Here is a 16,730-nt window from a genome sequence, read left to right on the forward strand (position 1 = left end):
ATGGACAGGAAGAATCGGGGATTATGGTAATGAGAGCTCCATGTTGAAATTTAGAACAGTGATGGTATAAAAGTGATCCTTTTCATTTTTATTTTATTTTTTTTTTTTTTGGGGGGGGGGGGGGTCTATTTTAAACCTCACTGTATACATCTACAGCCTACATCTACAGCTAAAATATAAATGGACTGTTACTAAGGGATTGGTTGATTAGGCTATAAACTAACAATAATAAGACTTGTTAACATTGGTGCATTTCAATGCATTGTGATCAGCTTCCTAGCACTAGGGCAGGGACAAGTGGTGGGCATGTGGGGCAGCTGCCCTGGGAACAGCAGAGCAAAGGGGCAGATAATGGCACAAGGCAGTAACCCCATTCTACAGCATGCATTAACAGTGGTGGAGGGGCACAGTTCTCCATCCTTAATAATAAGGGATCCTCCTGCGCTCATGGGAATAATTGACAAAATACAGCTGCTGTCACTTAGCTGATACCAATAAGTGCAAAATAAAATTAAAAATTAGTGAAGCGCTTGTATCACATGAATACAATCATGTATCTCCATATAGTGTAATTATAAATCAAAGTGACCACTATATATAATAAATGTGTGTTGACTCCCTCTAGTGAAAAGAAAAATAGTGTCAACAGGTTCTGATGACCCTGATGAAGTCACGACGCACGTGACGCTACGCGTCGGTTTGTCTACTTCCTGGTGACGTATGTCCGGACACAGTGGCCATATTGGATTCCCCCAGGTGCATGCATATCTACCCACAGGCTGGGAAAAACGCTTTTTTATGGAAAGGAGCATGTGAGTGGAAAACTTTTTAACTTTGCCTATTAAATTTACTACACTATGGAAGGCTTTCTTGTCTTTTTATGAGTTGCATAAGAGAGGAGGAGGAATAAGGAGTCTGCCAGAGGAATACACCACTGAGGTGGTAACTGCTTTGAGGCCCTGTGTGGGTCGAGGAAGGGAGGTGAGCAGGCATTGCTGCCATTTGAAGGAGAGTACTTGCACTTAGAAGTGGAGATCACGTGTGTGTTCCAGCTTAAAGCACAGTCACATGCATGGAATATTTTTTTCACCTTTGATATTGTCTTGTTCACCTATGGCATATATCATTTATGTATAATTTAGACACCATTGTATGTGGCCAATATTCTGTTTTCACGTATATATATTCTGTTCATTATATTTGATTTATGCACTATATATTTAGTTTCCTAATGTGTGTTATTTAGCTATTTTGGTTGACACTATTTTTCTTTTCACTAGAGGGAGTCAACACACATTTATTATATATAGTGGTCACTTTGATTTATAATTACACTATATGGAGATACATGATTGTATTCATGTGATACAAGCGCTTCACTAATTTTTAATTTTAGTTCTCCATCCTTGCCCTGGGTGCATTAACCTCATTTTACCCATCAAGTCAGTGCTTCAAAAATGCAAGACAATGCATTTGTGTTCTGATGTGAACAATCCCTAATATATTTTCATTAATGGGCCTAATTTTCTTTTTCCTCCTACCAGACCTACATTGTACTTTATAATGACATACTAATATTTACAACTGCATAAAAAAAATAGCAGCAAATACAAACATTATGTGTTTAACACATACATTCTATTTCTGTGCAATGGTTTTAGGTCTTTTACACATAACCAGATTCTGACGCTATACTGCATTCACGTATATGAGTATTTTAGCATTTATTTTTTGTTAGATATAATATGCATGGTCCTTTTATCATATTTCAGAAATTTTAACTTTTCATATACATACTTTATGAAGCATGCACATTTCTATTGTAATGGGTTTGTAATGAACTCACCAACTGATGCATACAGAAAAAAATGTATGTCCTGATGTTGCACCATTCTAACAGCTGACTAACCCCATACAAGAGGCGACACAAAAAAATGAAATGCTATTATTTCTGTATGGATTTGATATATAGTTATTGCACATAATAGCTACTTAATTATAGCCATTAGTATTATAGTTATGGAAAAAGAAATGCATGAAGGATCCTTAAATATTAGGTGTTGGAGATAACATTTATATAGATGACCTTATAAATTGCAAACTGAAATCACTAACTAGAATTCGTTCCCTAAAAGCCTTGTGAGCAGCTGTACAGGATTATGTTGTGAAAGAGTGCCCTCTGCTTGACAGTACCAATATTTGTAAGAACAATTGAAAATCATGTCTCGAATTTTTATATAAAAAAATATAGGCATATCAAGGTGCAAGATAAACATCTTAAAGTCGAATTCCAGCCTAATGCAAACTAGTCCTGCTATGTGTGATGTCACAGCTCCCAGAATTCTCCATTGTTGAGTGCTCCCCCTCCTCTCCCCTGCAGACATCTCTCGATAACACAGGGGATCACGTGACCGGACCAAAGAGGACTAAAAATTGGTAAGTATACACATCTTTTTTTATACACTCTTCACTATGCGTTCACCTTTCAAGACCCATGAGGGAACATTTTTAGGATTAGTTAGTGTTAGGCTAGCATTTTATTGAAGTACAGGCACAAAAATATTTACTTTAAATATATTCATCAATAGCTTCAAATTATATCCATTTTCTTTGTGTGCACAAAATGCCTTTCAAACCAGTTATTACCTGGTAAAAGTAGTGTTGGAATCATCACTGTGCTTCACATAGCCTGTGAAAAGAGTAGAGCTGTGGGAGAGACCTAGCAGCTCCACCAAATACAGGCTTGTCTGCAGAAAGCTAAAGGAGGAGGACATAGACAAGACCAGCCACCTTACAGAGAGAGCAGCAGTAACTGGTCTTAATACAGATAGCTCCTGCACAGAGGCAAAGTTTCACACTGGATTATTGCACAGATCTAGAAGAAATACATAAAGCTGTCCAAGTAAAAATACAAATGCCCCCTGTAGTTAGACAATTGCTTATCCTAGAGTTTGCTTTACAGTGGTTCTAAAGCAGGGGTAGGCAACTTTAAGAGATGGAGATCTACCTGAATATCATGAGAGAAGTCAAAGATCTCCAGGCACAGATTTAAACCTGCAACTGCCATGCTACCGTGTAGCAAACCGCATGACATCAGTGTCAGAGTGACCCTACACTATTATGCTCAGTGTATTGCTTCACACTGGCCTGAAGATCTCGTCTTTCCTGCTGATGGCACCACTCTGGAGACCACTAGCCGGGATAAGAGGTGGAGTGCAGTTGGTATCACTCCTCATGGAACAGGAACCAGCATCACAGAGAAGGCATCAGCTTATGTGGCTCTTGCTCCCTACCTCAGCTTCAATTTTCCAAGTAGTCTCTTTAAATTGCACTCTGTTTGATGCTCTGGGATGGTGGGTCAGCAAGTCTGGATCGTGATCTACCAGTCACCTGGCTGAGATCTACAAGTAGATCACGATCTACTGGTTGGTGACCCCCATTCTAAAGCCTAAACATTTCTTAAGCCAGCCATGCATGGGTCAAAATCCAAACTAATTTTCTTTCGAAAATCGTAATTATCAATTTTTGTTTGGATTTCGCACCATTAGTGGGCCACAGCCATGGCCGATTTTCGTGCGGCCATCAAATTTGAGTAATCAGGCATGTTGGAGATTTTTTGAAAGTCAAACAAATTTCTAATCAATAATGGGAGAATTGTGTGAGAAATATAATCGAAAAAGAAATGCACATGAGCTGTGACCTGGAAAGAAAAAAAAGATTCCGGGTCGGAAATCTTCTGTTCTGTACGCCTATTCGATTTCACCGCCTATTCTGTAGGCGGTGAAATCGAAGGATTGATTGGCTGCATTTCAAAATCAAAGGTGACACCAATGGACTACAAAACGCAACTACATTTTCGATTTTCAATCGACATATCGTTAGGAATTCGACATTTTACCCTACCAATGTACTTAGGCAAAAGTAAAAGAAAAAAAAAATCAATTTTCATTACAGAACTATGAATTTATTCTTCAACATACACAAAAAATAACTTACAGTCACTTGAAAAACCAGGTTTATCAATCCACTTCCTTTTTGTTAAACCTTTGCCATTCTTTCCTGTAAATAAACCATATTAATTAAAATCTGTAATGTTATTTCATTCACAGCTTGATTCTATCATTCAATACATATACAGGCAGTCCCTGGATTACGAACACTATAAGTTCTGTAGGTTTGTTCTTAAGTTGAATTGTATGTAAGTTGGAGCAGGTACATTTTTTAAATGTAACTCCAGCCAAAAAAAATTTTTTTTAAAGTCTTTTTGGATAGCATATGGAAGGTTTAACACCCCAGTAATGTTTATTTTCCTGTCTGTGCCCCTGTTTAGACATCTACGGGTTGTTTTGTTTGGCATTTGAACATTTTTGTTCGTTATTCGGTCATTCCAATGTCTCAGAATTTCCAAATAAATGGTAACAAATCTGGAATAACTAAACAAACTTCTGATCATATTCAGACGAAATTTGAATTTAAATCGAATTCAACTTGAATCCGACTCAAATTTGAATACAAAAATAATAGAACATAAAAGAATAGAATAGATTAGCATAAAAAATAGAAAAAAACAGATTAGACAAGAAAAGAATAGAAAAATAGAATAGACTACAATATAAAATAATAGAATAGAATACAAAGGAAATAATAGAATAGAAAAAAAACTATAGAATGAAATAGAAATATAATGGTCTTCTAAAATTTTAATTTCAAATAGAATAAATTCGAATAGAATGCAAAAAAAATAAATAAAAAATAGAATAGAACTGCCTTCCAAAATTCAAATTTCAAATAGATCAAATATGAATTCAAATAGAATAGATTAGAATAAAATAAAAAAGAATAAACAATAGAAAAGAATTCAACAGAATAGAATAAAATGGAAAGAATAACAGTTTTCTAAAGTTTGAATTTCGAATAGAATAAAATAGAATACGAAGACATTAGAATACAATAGAAAAAAATAGAATAAAATAAAAAAATATAACCATCTTCCGAAATTCGAATATAATAAATTAGAATCTGAATGCCATTTCGAATTTTCCCAATTCAGTTGAATTGAATGAGAATGAAATCGAATTGAATTCCAAAACAAAAAACTAATTCTGAAAACGAATTTAACAAAATTAAATTATTTAAGTAACGAATCGAAACAAAATTAATTTTTTCGTTCAGCTCACGTCTACCCCTGTTCAAAAAATGTCACCTCATTTTCTGTGATAATTGAATTCTGAAAATTTTGGGCTGTCGTAGAAACAAGGATTGATGATAAAGCTTTGGTGGAGACACCTTTTTCCCTTGATATGGAAATTACAGATCGGGAAATAACCTACGAATATTTAAATGAATTGATTTGTTGGAAACAAAATTCGACTGATCTGAGCCCACCAGATTACCAACATATTCAATAAAGGAGAAGTACAGGATAAGCACTTTTGGCTGTATTTCTGTGGATCAAAGAAGTGCAGTTCATTCTGCACTCCTGTGACCCATTTTCAGCTGACAAGGGGCTGAATTCCGCTGTCGGCTGACATCACTCATCCAGTCCAGGCTGAGGAAAGACCCCAGAGTCTGGAGCGGCACTCTGGCTCAGCCTCTCAGTGATGTGCAGAGAGCCTGAACCAGCCGCCCCGTCCCCCTCCACAGCCCAGCACTCCAGTGAGCAGGGGGGGCAGAGCAGACAGTCATTGCTCTCTGCTCATAGCAGCTGTGAGAACTCAGCAATAATGTGATTGCTAAGTTCTCACACAGAGCCGGCGAAGACAGATGCAGCATCCACCTTGACAAGTATAACTGGGGGGGGGGGGGGGGGAAGCAATCCCACTCTTTTAGCCCTTCTTCACAATAATATGTGAATCCTGTGCGTTTCCCGCACCGTATTGCGATTACATGGCATTCATGCATGACACCCCAAAACGCAATGCTATTGCCAGAAATCGCATTGCATGTGTGAGAACACCCATGAAATGCAATTCAGGTGTGGATGAAAAAAAAAGAAAAAAAAAAAAAGGGTCCTGCTTCTTTTTGGTGCAGATGCAATACGATTTAAGCCATACAAAATGTATGGCTCAAATTGCACCGCACACATTGAATGTAATTCGTACAGAAATGCGGTGCAAATCCTGTGCAAATTACATGTGGTGTCCTGCACCGCATTAGTGTGGACCTAGTCTTAAGGAGAACTTTTGGGTTTGCAAAAGAAAAATACACATATAGCCTCGCCTCTGTGCTGCAGCATGTCCCATATCAGCTCTAAGACTGAGAACTAAGCAATCCCATGACCGCTGATCGCTCAGTTTTCAGTCTGCTCGGAGGGTGGAGCAGTGACTATCAGTCATCGTTCTCTGCTCCTGTAGCACTCACTGGAGCACCAGGCAGAGAAGGTGGTCGGCACAGCTGGCTCCAGCTCTCAGACGAGCACCTGTCAATCAGGTAGCTAGGTGGATCTCGACAAAGTGGTCAGGACTTGTCCAGAGCCTGCAGCGTCCATCATGTAAGCGGGTAGCAGACTATAGGCTCTGGGTCACAGCACAGCAAAACTAAGTACACTCCTGTTACCCACAAGAGAAGTATGGCCAAAAAGCCACACCCTGTAAAACCTTGTGGCTAGGCTTACAAAGCACTTGGAGTCCCTTGGAAGACAGGAAGAAAAATTGAAGCAAGAGTTCTTTAAGATTAGAAAGCTGGAAATCCAACACTGGAGGGGAAATACAAACATAGAAAAGTGAAGGCATTAAAAGTGGTCCATCGAGTCTGCCTGTCTTTTGTGTGTGTTTTTGTTTTTTTGTTTTTTTTGGGTGGGAGGTTGGGTTTGTCTTTTTCCACCAGTAGTCAAACCCACAGTGTACATAACAGACAGTGCATTATGTCATCTTATAGTTATTTATATGCAGTACTGTGATATTTTATTACATTTTAATGTGTGGTACTTGGTAGTATACTGTATGTTATTAATTTGGCATTATCCCCCATCTAACACTTTGACTCTGTATATTTTACAGCCTGAAAAAAATGTAGAGAAAAAAAAGTGAGCAAGGTGTGCATTAAAAGATTAGTAAAATGCTTACTGTTTATCTGTTCATCAAAGGCAAACAGGGAGCACATCAGCAGCATTCAGAAAAACAATACTGGCACATTCTACACCAAGACCCCAAACTAGGTAGCTCATTGCCACATATACCCATAAACCCCCCCCCCCCCCCCAAGAAAAAAAAAAAAAAAAAAGATTGCTCCTAGCACACTCAAATGTACCTACAAGGAAAGAAAGATCCTGTCATTTCGGAAACAATTTGGACATGGAAAACTTTTCACGTTAGTGATAGAATAGTGATAGAAAAATGTAAAATTAAAGGATTTTTTTCAAATACTCTAAGGAACATGTGACCTACGGCCTTACCTGTCCCAGTGGCCTTCTTTACATTGGCTGAACGGACAGAACGTTCCACAGTAGGTGTGGCTAGCACTGCAGATTTAAAATGGCAGTTTCACATTGAAACATAGCAAATGCACAGAAAGTTTGAGGGTTTTTTGTTATTAAATCTATTTTTTCTCACCTTCCATGAGCTGAGCGATTCCTTAAGTTATGTATACAAGAAACATATTGGATATATACATTAAATTCTCTAGCCCTCAATGGTTTAAACGAAGAGCTAGACATAAGTTTTGTGTTTTGACAAAATGTGGTTATATAGTATCTGTTATTTATAAATTTGTTATATATTTACCACCTTTTGTTGTTACTTCTTTAGACCTTATTTTATTAATTATCATCATACCTTAATTAATTACCTTAATTATCATCATAATTACTACATTTTTACCAGTTTTATGCCAACTATTTACAATTTATCATTTTTATTAAATAACAAAATATCCATTAATCTATCATACAATTCAAAAGACTCTAATGGCTTAACATTTTCAATATAAATGTTTCAATCTTAGTATCTATTTTTGGATATGCCATTTTTGAATGCGTTAATATGTTTGGGAGTGTATGTCTTCCCACTAAGGCCTCTTTTAGCAACAGCATGTATTTATTGCCTTTACTTAAAAATCTAATTGTTTATTTACTGTAATTGATTATGATATGTACCCAATTCAAAGTATTGTGTGCTCCACAAAGAAGCCCCGCTAGTTAAAAAATTTGTGTCCCTCTCCCACCTTTACTGGAACAACCATTACCGTCATCAGCATCTGGCTGTATATAGAGATCTCCGCTGTCCCAAAGTTAGACTTGACAAAGGGGTATAGCTCTAAAAGGTGTCTTCATAATAATGCTTGTAGAAATCTTTTACCCTCCCTGAGGTTGCAGATAGATTTCCACCATAAGCGGGTGTCTCACTGCAGGTGTTACCACCAGCTCACATTTTTATCTTTTAGTTCTGCTACTGTCCATGGTATATTGGGCTCCAGATGCTGCTATTGACCCAGTTTACCTTTGATAAGCAGATAATCAGTTACCGTAGTTAAAGCAAATCTTCAGCCATAACCTGCCCACTCCTCTTCCACTCTGCTACATGTATTGCAGGTTTTTTGGGGGTTTTTTTTCCTCTCGTTAGTGAGTCACCCTAGATCACCCATCTAAAGGGTTTAGACCTGCCTCCTATACACGTCTAGGCGAATGATGAGTATTGTGCCTGCTGGGATATGTACGGCACATATTTCAGTGGGCCTTACTGTATAATTAACAGAGAAGAAAGGGGCAGGCCTAGTGGGGCATCATCGGAAGGCTTGCCCGCTGAGCCCAGAAGAGTCAGCGGTATTCTTGATGACATCAGAGATAACATGGTGGCACAAGACCAAGCGGTGGCAGGGCATGAGAGGATCTCAGAGGGAAAAAACAGGATCCACTAGAAATATGCAGCACTCACCTTCTGGTAAGTGGTGGTAAAAAACAAACAAAGAAACAGGGGGGTGGGTGGAGATCTGCTTTAAGTGTACATGATTTTAAGCTTTTTACTCAATGCTGAACCTCCATGATCATTAGGAGCTGCATGCTGGATTAATCATCACTGTGGACTATTCATAGACTACTATTCCACATAGTTAGTGCATACCATTAACTGCATTCCTATGCTGTCTTTTTATCTGTGAAAAATATGGTAGCCTGTAAGAAACACTTTCTACTGTACTTGCAATCTTCTTGGTCTGCTTGGTGCAATTAGAACATCTTTAATACTATAAAATCAATAGGATGTAATTGGTTATCTTTTTTTTTTTTTTTACAAACACAACTTTAATCACAGTGAGGAACAGCATGTATAGCAAATCTGGTTCTATTTATTGTCCTGATCTGGCCACAGAGTGCCAGGTTTATAAATAAGAAAAACAGGTGCTCAGACACCAGCCCATTTTTGAATGCTCCACTTTGCCAAAGGGACCCACTATGGTTTGTTTTCTCGCTAAAGGATGACTTACAGACTTCACTGGGTTGCTGTGTGGCTCTAAATGCTGACTCAAAGAATCTGTCTAGATGAGAAGCAAAACATCTTCAACATTATAGGTCCAGCTTGGACACAAGTCCAGCTTAGTGTCCTAAAATGTTACAAGTAGACTGAATCTATTTTGTTTACACTTTTTTGTTAAAATCAAGGCCTTATAATTGTTATGCAGTTATAGACCTAATGTGTTTGTTCCCTTTCTTGGGTTTTCATATACAGAATCTGGCATTCCTTCCATAGAGGTGAATATACTTAAAAAAAAGGAATTGTATAAGTTGACTTACTTTTTTCTACAGTTCGTGCCATCTCATGGTTGCTATCTCTCAGTCTCGGCATTTGAATGGAACAGCAGTACTCTTCGTTACACGGTAGGAGGTCACAAAAATTAATTTCCATCGCACCAACAGGCATAGATGTTGTCATAGATGTTTCCCTTAGAGCTGTACATTAAAAATAATCATCAGTTCTCAACCTCAATGGTGACATTCCTTTAGTGTCACCTACAACTCTACCCCTTCCCATCATCTTTTTTCTGTAGCGGTCTATTCATGGACCCCTTCTAATCTCTATCTACACTGTCACTGATAACTGCATGACTACAAATACCCTCTCTATGCTTAAGACAGCCATATCTATCTCTCTACTCCTTAGTTCACCCTTCAGTCTCACTAATTTACCAACATATTAGTATGGATGTTAAACCAATTCCTAAAACTCAATCATTCAAAAACTGAGCAAATAATATTTCCAGAACTATTAGTCCCTTCCCTCAAACAGGGTGCTAGATGCAATTTTCTAGCTCCACTTCTAATCACTGTACATATCTTGCCACCTTCACCTCCATAACATTTCCAAAATACACCTCTTCTTAACCAATGACATCATTCACTTATACTCTCAAATATTCCAACTCCCTCATTGACCTGCCTGTACACAGGCTCTCACTCTTTCAGTCTAGCAAGTTTGCTGCCACCAGAATCATCCACCTTAGCAACCGCTCAGTGCCTGCCCCCATTGTTTGCCAATCCCTCTTTCGGCTTCCCATCCCCCAATTGATAAAATTTAAATTAGGAATACCTTCTTCCAAAGCAATCCACAATTGCAGCCTCGTCTCAGAATATCAACTAAACTGCCTTTTTTTGCTTCTTCCCAGAGCAGCTGCTTTCTAGCTCCCTCATGACCTCCTCCCATGCCTACATCCACAATTTCTCCAGAATCTCTCTCATCCTCTGGAACACTCTTTCCAAACCTGTATGGCTATCTACTACTCTGTCTGACTTTAGGAGATTCCTGAAAATTCATATCTTCAGGCTATCTTGCCTCTAGCTAACATCTGAATTTTACTTTCTTGAACAACTTATACCCACACAGTCACTACCTTTTCTATCACTTATTCTTCCCTTTGGATTGTAAGCTCTCATGAGCAGGGACCTTGAATCATATTGTAACTGTATCATCTCCCTTTTATTTTATAAGTGGTGCACAAACTGTTAGCGCAGTATAAATCCTGTATAGTATTATAATAATAATAATATACTACACACTAAGAATTGTCTTCTAATAATTGAAGTAACAATCAATCGTTGTTTTATCTTCTATCTTTGAAGGTTTACTTTAGAAGTTACTTTGAGAAGGTAAAGGGCTTGGGGGAATCTTGATCTAGGTATGGGTCTAACCAACCTTTGACAAAATTAGATTTTTTTCTACATGTAAAATTCATTTCTTGGAGTACATCATGGGACACAGAGCAGGCTATAATAATGACTATGTGAGACGTCCCAAAGCAATAGAACCTTGAGGGGTGGGCGACATCACAGTAACCACCACCATCAATCCCAAAAGGAGCTTACTCAGCTGTTTGCAATACACTGTGGCCAAATGCAGAATCCACCAAGGTTCTGACATCCACCTGGTAAAACTCTATGAATGCATGAACCGAAGACCATGTAGCGGTCCTGCAACCTGAGCAACTGATGCCTGATGGCGGATAGCCCAAGATGCCCCCACACTCCTGGTAGAATGTGCTTTCACCCAAAAGGATGAGACCTTATCCTTCAAACCATAGACTTGAATGATTAACTGGTGAATCCAATGATAAATAATTGACCTGGATGCCACCTGCCCTTTCTGGGTCCTTATGATAGCACATACCAGTATTCTTGACCTGTGCCACCAAACTCAGGTAAGTCCTGAATACCTGAAGCTCCATCCAGAGTATGCAGAGCTCTTTCTTCTGCCAACTGTAGACCAGGAAAAAGAAAAGGCAAGACAGTGTCCTGATTTAGGTGAAAACCAAAAAACACTGAAATCAGGAAGAGTAATTTTGCAAGACCAAGAACAGCTCCTTAAATAAAAGCGCTGCCAGCTCCTACACTCTTCCCGAAGTTGAAGTGACCGTAATCAATTGGTTCAAAAGATAGCCTCTGCAAGGACAGCCAAGATCCAGTTAAAATCCCCAGGACCCCAGAGTGGCCTGACAGACGTGACCATCTTGTGTTACATTCTGCAGGAAGTATAAATCAAAGAGTGAGAAACAAAGGTCTCTGGGAAAAAGTGGGTTGAGCCAAAATCTGACCCTAAATGGCACTTAAGGTCAATTCCATTTCCCCTCCTAATAGGAAAAAAAGGAAAGAGCCCTTTTAATCACCCATTTTTGGGGATGCCACTACCTAGCTTCACCCCAGGCAAAACAGATTTCCCGGTCTCCTTAAAGCTGGCTTCCTGGTGCTCAAGTGTGGAGAAAACAAGACTCAACTCCCTGATCTTATCAGACCTAGGTTCAATATAACCAAGCCTTCAATCCTAACAATCATAAAGCAGGATGTAATATTGGAGCCAGGACAATAGGTCTGGACAGACCAAAAGATTTCCAAGGAGCGCCCCCTGCCAGATACACTATATGTTTGTGTATCAAGCCCTGCTGGGCTAGGCTGGGCTACCACTATTATCAGTGTTACCTCCTCCCGGATCCTGTGCAAAAGACACGGCAATAGTTGAATTGGTGGAAGACAAACTAGAGGGAACTGGTCCCTAAGGTATTACGAGTGCATCTATCCCAACTGCCAATGGGTCTCCCATTCCGGACACAACCTACCTTATTGTAGAACCTGAAAGTTAGTAAATCCACATCCAGATCTCCTCAATGCTGGCAGCTTTCCAAGAATGTCTCAGGACACAGGGACCACTCTCCTGGCATCAACCGCTAACCTCTGGGGAAAAAAAAACCCTTAACAGTTCTCTATACCTGGAATATGAACTGCCGACAGAAACGGCACATGCTGTTCTGTCCAAGACAGAATGTGGTTCCCCTATGCCTGAACCGCACGAATCCTGGTGCCACCCTGGTGGTTAACATATGCCACTGCCATGGCATTGTTGGACAAATGCCTGACCACAAACCTGTGCAACTTGTTCGTCCAATAATCCAGAGGTGTACTACCCAAAATTTCAAGATATTGATGGGCAGTATTCTCACCTGTGGAGAAAAAGTTCTGTGAACTGTAGCTACCTTTAAACCAGCCCCCCAACCAGAAAGACTGGCACCAGTGGTTGCCGTTTTCTATATCACTGGAAGGAAAATTACCATCCCTTCTCCAGATTCCGAACAACCACCAAACTGGACTCTGCAATACCCCGGGGACAAAGCCCTACAGCATCCACTGCTTGGATCTTCATTATAGAATGTTCCTCTACAAAGACCTGAAGTGGAACCACATGCAGGAAACTGCTTCAAAATAGATATTTCCTCATGCATATATGTATTGAAGGACATCCCTTTGCTTCTTATAGTTCACTTTAAACTTGGAACCAACTGCTCCCTGAGCAAGGAACATTAAGGTATTCTGAGATTGAGACTCCTTTGCGTTCTCAACAAGCCCAGCACCAGGACTAGGAGTTTTGTGAACACTTGGGGGGGGGGGGGGCTGCGGCCAGCCAAAAGGGCAGGGCCCCGAAAACAAAATTGGACACCCGAAATCTAACTCTTGCAGAGAAGCCACCACAGATGGACCAATGCCATCTGAAACAGATGGCCGTCTAGACTTAAGTCTAGTGCCTTCAGATGTAAGATAGACCTCACGTCTCCATTTGGTTTTGGGCCTGCAAACCTGTCGAGTGTCTCAAATCACCTCAGAGACTGCCCTAGCATCCTGTGCCTGAGATATTTCTCAGAACACAGCCGTCTCTAATTCTGGAAGGGAAAAGCATACAATACCTCGTATTTCCAGGTAGTCTCCCCTCCAAGTACTAACTAGGGCTGACCCTGCTTAGCTTCCTAGCTTAGACGGGATCAGGCACGTTTACAATGATGCGGCTGCAGTCCATTGCAGCTCCACCAGCAGGAATAGCTACAAACCCAGATACACCTGATATCCCTTGGTCTATGAAATGCATGCACTGCCAGATCACCCCCCCCCCCCCCCCCCAGTTCAGTTCATGCAAGTATAAGTATGCAGTCTATGTAAGTATGTATTTAAGTATGTATGTATATATGCAGCTTATGTATGTATGTATGTACGTACATATGCAGTTTTATGTAATTCAGTATGCATGTATGCAGTTAAAGTATTAGGTACGAATGTCTGAATGCAATCTATGCATTAGGTATGCATGTCTATATACAGTTTATGCTTTAGGTATGCATACATGTATGTACACAGTTTAGTGAATTAAGTATGCATGTATGTACATAGTTTATGCATTAGGTATGCATGTATGTATGCAATTTTTGCGTTAGGTATGTATGTTTGTAGGTCATTTATGACTTAGGTATGCATGTATGTATGCATGCAATTTATGCATTAAGTATGCAAGTTTTAAGCATCAAGTAGGCATGCACAAATGCAACCTATGAAGTATGCATGTATGAATGCAGCCTATGCATTAAGTATACACATACAAAATGTAGCACATGAAAGTATGCATGTACAAATGCTGTTTATGCATTACATATGTATGTAAGAAATGCAGCCCGTGCATTAAGTATGCATGTACAAATGTTGTTTATGCATTAAGCATGTATATATGAAATGCAGCCCATGCATTAGGTATGCATGTATGAATGTAGTCTATGCACCAAGTATGCATGTACAAATGCAGTTTATGCAATATACGGTACAAAAAATTATGCAGGTATGCATGCAATAATATAATACAATGCTGTACCTGTCTCACTTTCTAGAAACTGTTGTTTGAAAGAACTGTGTCAAAATTAACTGCACTTGGTTCCATACTAGGCAAACAAATCTGTATCAAACACAGCCTGCATGCCGTCTCCATGCTGCTTCAGTGCAGCTTCAATGTAAACTCCGGCTGATCAATTCTGGGGATTCAACTCCTGTAAAGGAGTTCCACTCACGCTGTCAAAAAATAAAAGCCAGCAGCTACAAAAATTGTAGCTGTTGACGTTTAAAAAACAGCCACTTACCTGTCCCTCGAAGTGTCCCCTGCAGCCCGTTTCACCGGCCGTCCTGGATTCCAGGGTGCCGGTATCTTCATTGTGGGCACCCGGGTGTGATAGCTTGTGGCTTCACCGCCAGGTACCCACTGAGCATGCGCGAGTAGCGCTGCGCTTCATGAATGGTCCTGTAGTCTTCTGGGACCTGTCAGGTGTCCCACAAGACTACAAGGAGGGAGGGAGGACACCTTCCGCTTCCAAACGCCTACGCGATCGGACCGGAAGTGGGAGCAGGTACCTGTCAAATTCGGGTGCCCTCTTCCCCCCGCCCCCCAAAGGTGCCAATCCTTAATGGGGAGCGGGGGAGCAGTCCTTAAAGCGGAACTTCCCCTTTTGGGTGGAGCTCCGCTTTAAGTGCACTGATACCCCTGCAGGGGTGTATCAAGATACATTTGTACAAGTCCCCAGGATTATGCAGGATAATGCAGTGTAAAATCATGACCTGTCTGGTCATGCGACTCCCAAAAGGAAACATTCATCATCATCCAGCCATAGACTGCCCTGTGTGTCTGCTACCTCTCAGGAGCTTCACAAACCGCCAGCCACATGGTACTACAAACACAAGCTAAAATGGCTGCCTATCTACTTCCTGCCTTCACTACCCAAGTGTAGGCTACAGAGAGCAGCCCCATGACCTCTAGTGGCTTGAAGAGAAACTGCAGCCCAATACTCCTTTAGAGACACACAGAGCATGGCCTAGCAGCCCTAGCCAGACCAACTGCACACTGCCCCTAGTGGCCACTGGGAGAATGACCAAATAGATTTTTCAAAGAAATGCTGCAAATGTACACTTACCATTCCCGTCGGGGGACTCTGAATCATAACAGGAGTCCAACCTTCACCTATCACGGCGGGCTTTGGCATGCAGGCATTCAAGGACTCATTCCCCATAATGTGGGGCCACTGCCTTGGACCTGTACAGCACCCTGCTGGAAATTGCCTTGGTCAGTATTATACTGCACAGGGTTCCGTTATGCAGGGTCCAGCACCGTAAGGCTGCATTACAGGCAAAATCCCAAGGATCCTTCTCCTTATCCAGCGGGGCTCCAATATCATCCATTTTGGCTAACAGCTTTCTGAATGGATTCGATTAAAGTTCCTGATTCTCCAATGGAACCATTCTGGACCTTCAGGTATGCCTCAAGAGCACATGCAACACATCAGTGACCATCCACATTACAGATACTGGCAAAAAAATGGAGGTACTTCCTGTGTAGGAGGGGTTATATAGGGGAGGACTTCCTCTTTGATTGGTTGGCCAGTGTCCATTCGCCTATAGGTGGCATATAACCCATATAGTCATTATTATACCCACTCTGTGTCCCGTGATATACGATAAATATAAACATTAAGTGCATAGTTTAAAATGCATTTTGGGATGTTTTACCGTGGGACAATATAAGACTTTTTAGCAGCTTCCTATAGTCAACACAGAAAAAAATTCACCTGCTAGTCCCTCCATTTTGGGTTAAACAGAAAATAACTTAATATGGAATCACATCTACAAACATCAATGATTGCATGATTACTTTTCAGATATGAACATACCCATCATGGTAGTGTAAACTGAAGGTATCAAGGAGCTTGCAACACTTGTGAAGTTATTCCTGTAGTTAAAAGAGAAAAATGATGGCATCACGGGGGAAAATACACAGAAAACCGTAAACATCCTAGGGTCTTTTAATAAATGTTTAGTACACAACTTTCAACTATAACTCAAAATAAACACATTTGTCTAATTAGATTAATTTGGAAAACTATGTGAAATCCCATTTTGAGAGATTCTGAGTATTGTCAATACATTAAAGGAGAAGTACAGCCAAAGCTCTCTCCTG

General features: G+C 40.2%; 1 protein-coding gene across 2 annotated transcripts in view; it reads right to left on the bottom strand.

The window, feature by feature from the left end:
• MYRFL (myelin regulatory factor like) overlaps nt 1-16,730 on the bottom strand; it is a 160,456-nt gene that overhangs the window by 32,363 nt on the left and 111,363 nt on the right. Inside the window, exons 18-21 of one of the 2 annotated variants that reach the window (XM_089674113.1) lie at nt 16,444-16,502; nt 9,725-9,880; nt 7,394-7,459; nt 3,997-4,059 (exon numbers count right to left, since the gene is read on the bottom strand). In XM_089674113.1, coding sequence (XP_089530239.1) covers nt 3,997-4,059; nt 7,394-7,459; nt 9,725-9,880; nt 16,444-16,502 — 344 coding nt within the window. The remainder of the gene's footprint in view (nt 1-3,996; nt 4,060-7,393; nt 7,460-9,724; nt 9,881-16,443; nt 16,503-16,730) is intronic. The other variant, XM_089674114.1, reaches the window with a different exon arrangement.

Source organism: Staurois parvus, unplaced genomic scaffold, assembly GCF_062004578.1.
Source record: "Staurois parvus isolate SC_StPar_1 unplaced genomic scaffold, SC_StPar_1.0 ptg000147l, whole genome shotgun sequence".
NCBI classification, from domain to species: domain Eukaryota; kingdom Metazoa; phylum Chordata; class Amphibia; order Anura; family Ranidae; genus Staurois; species Staurois parvus.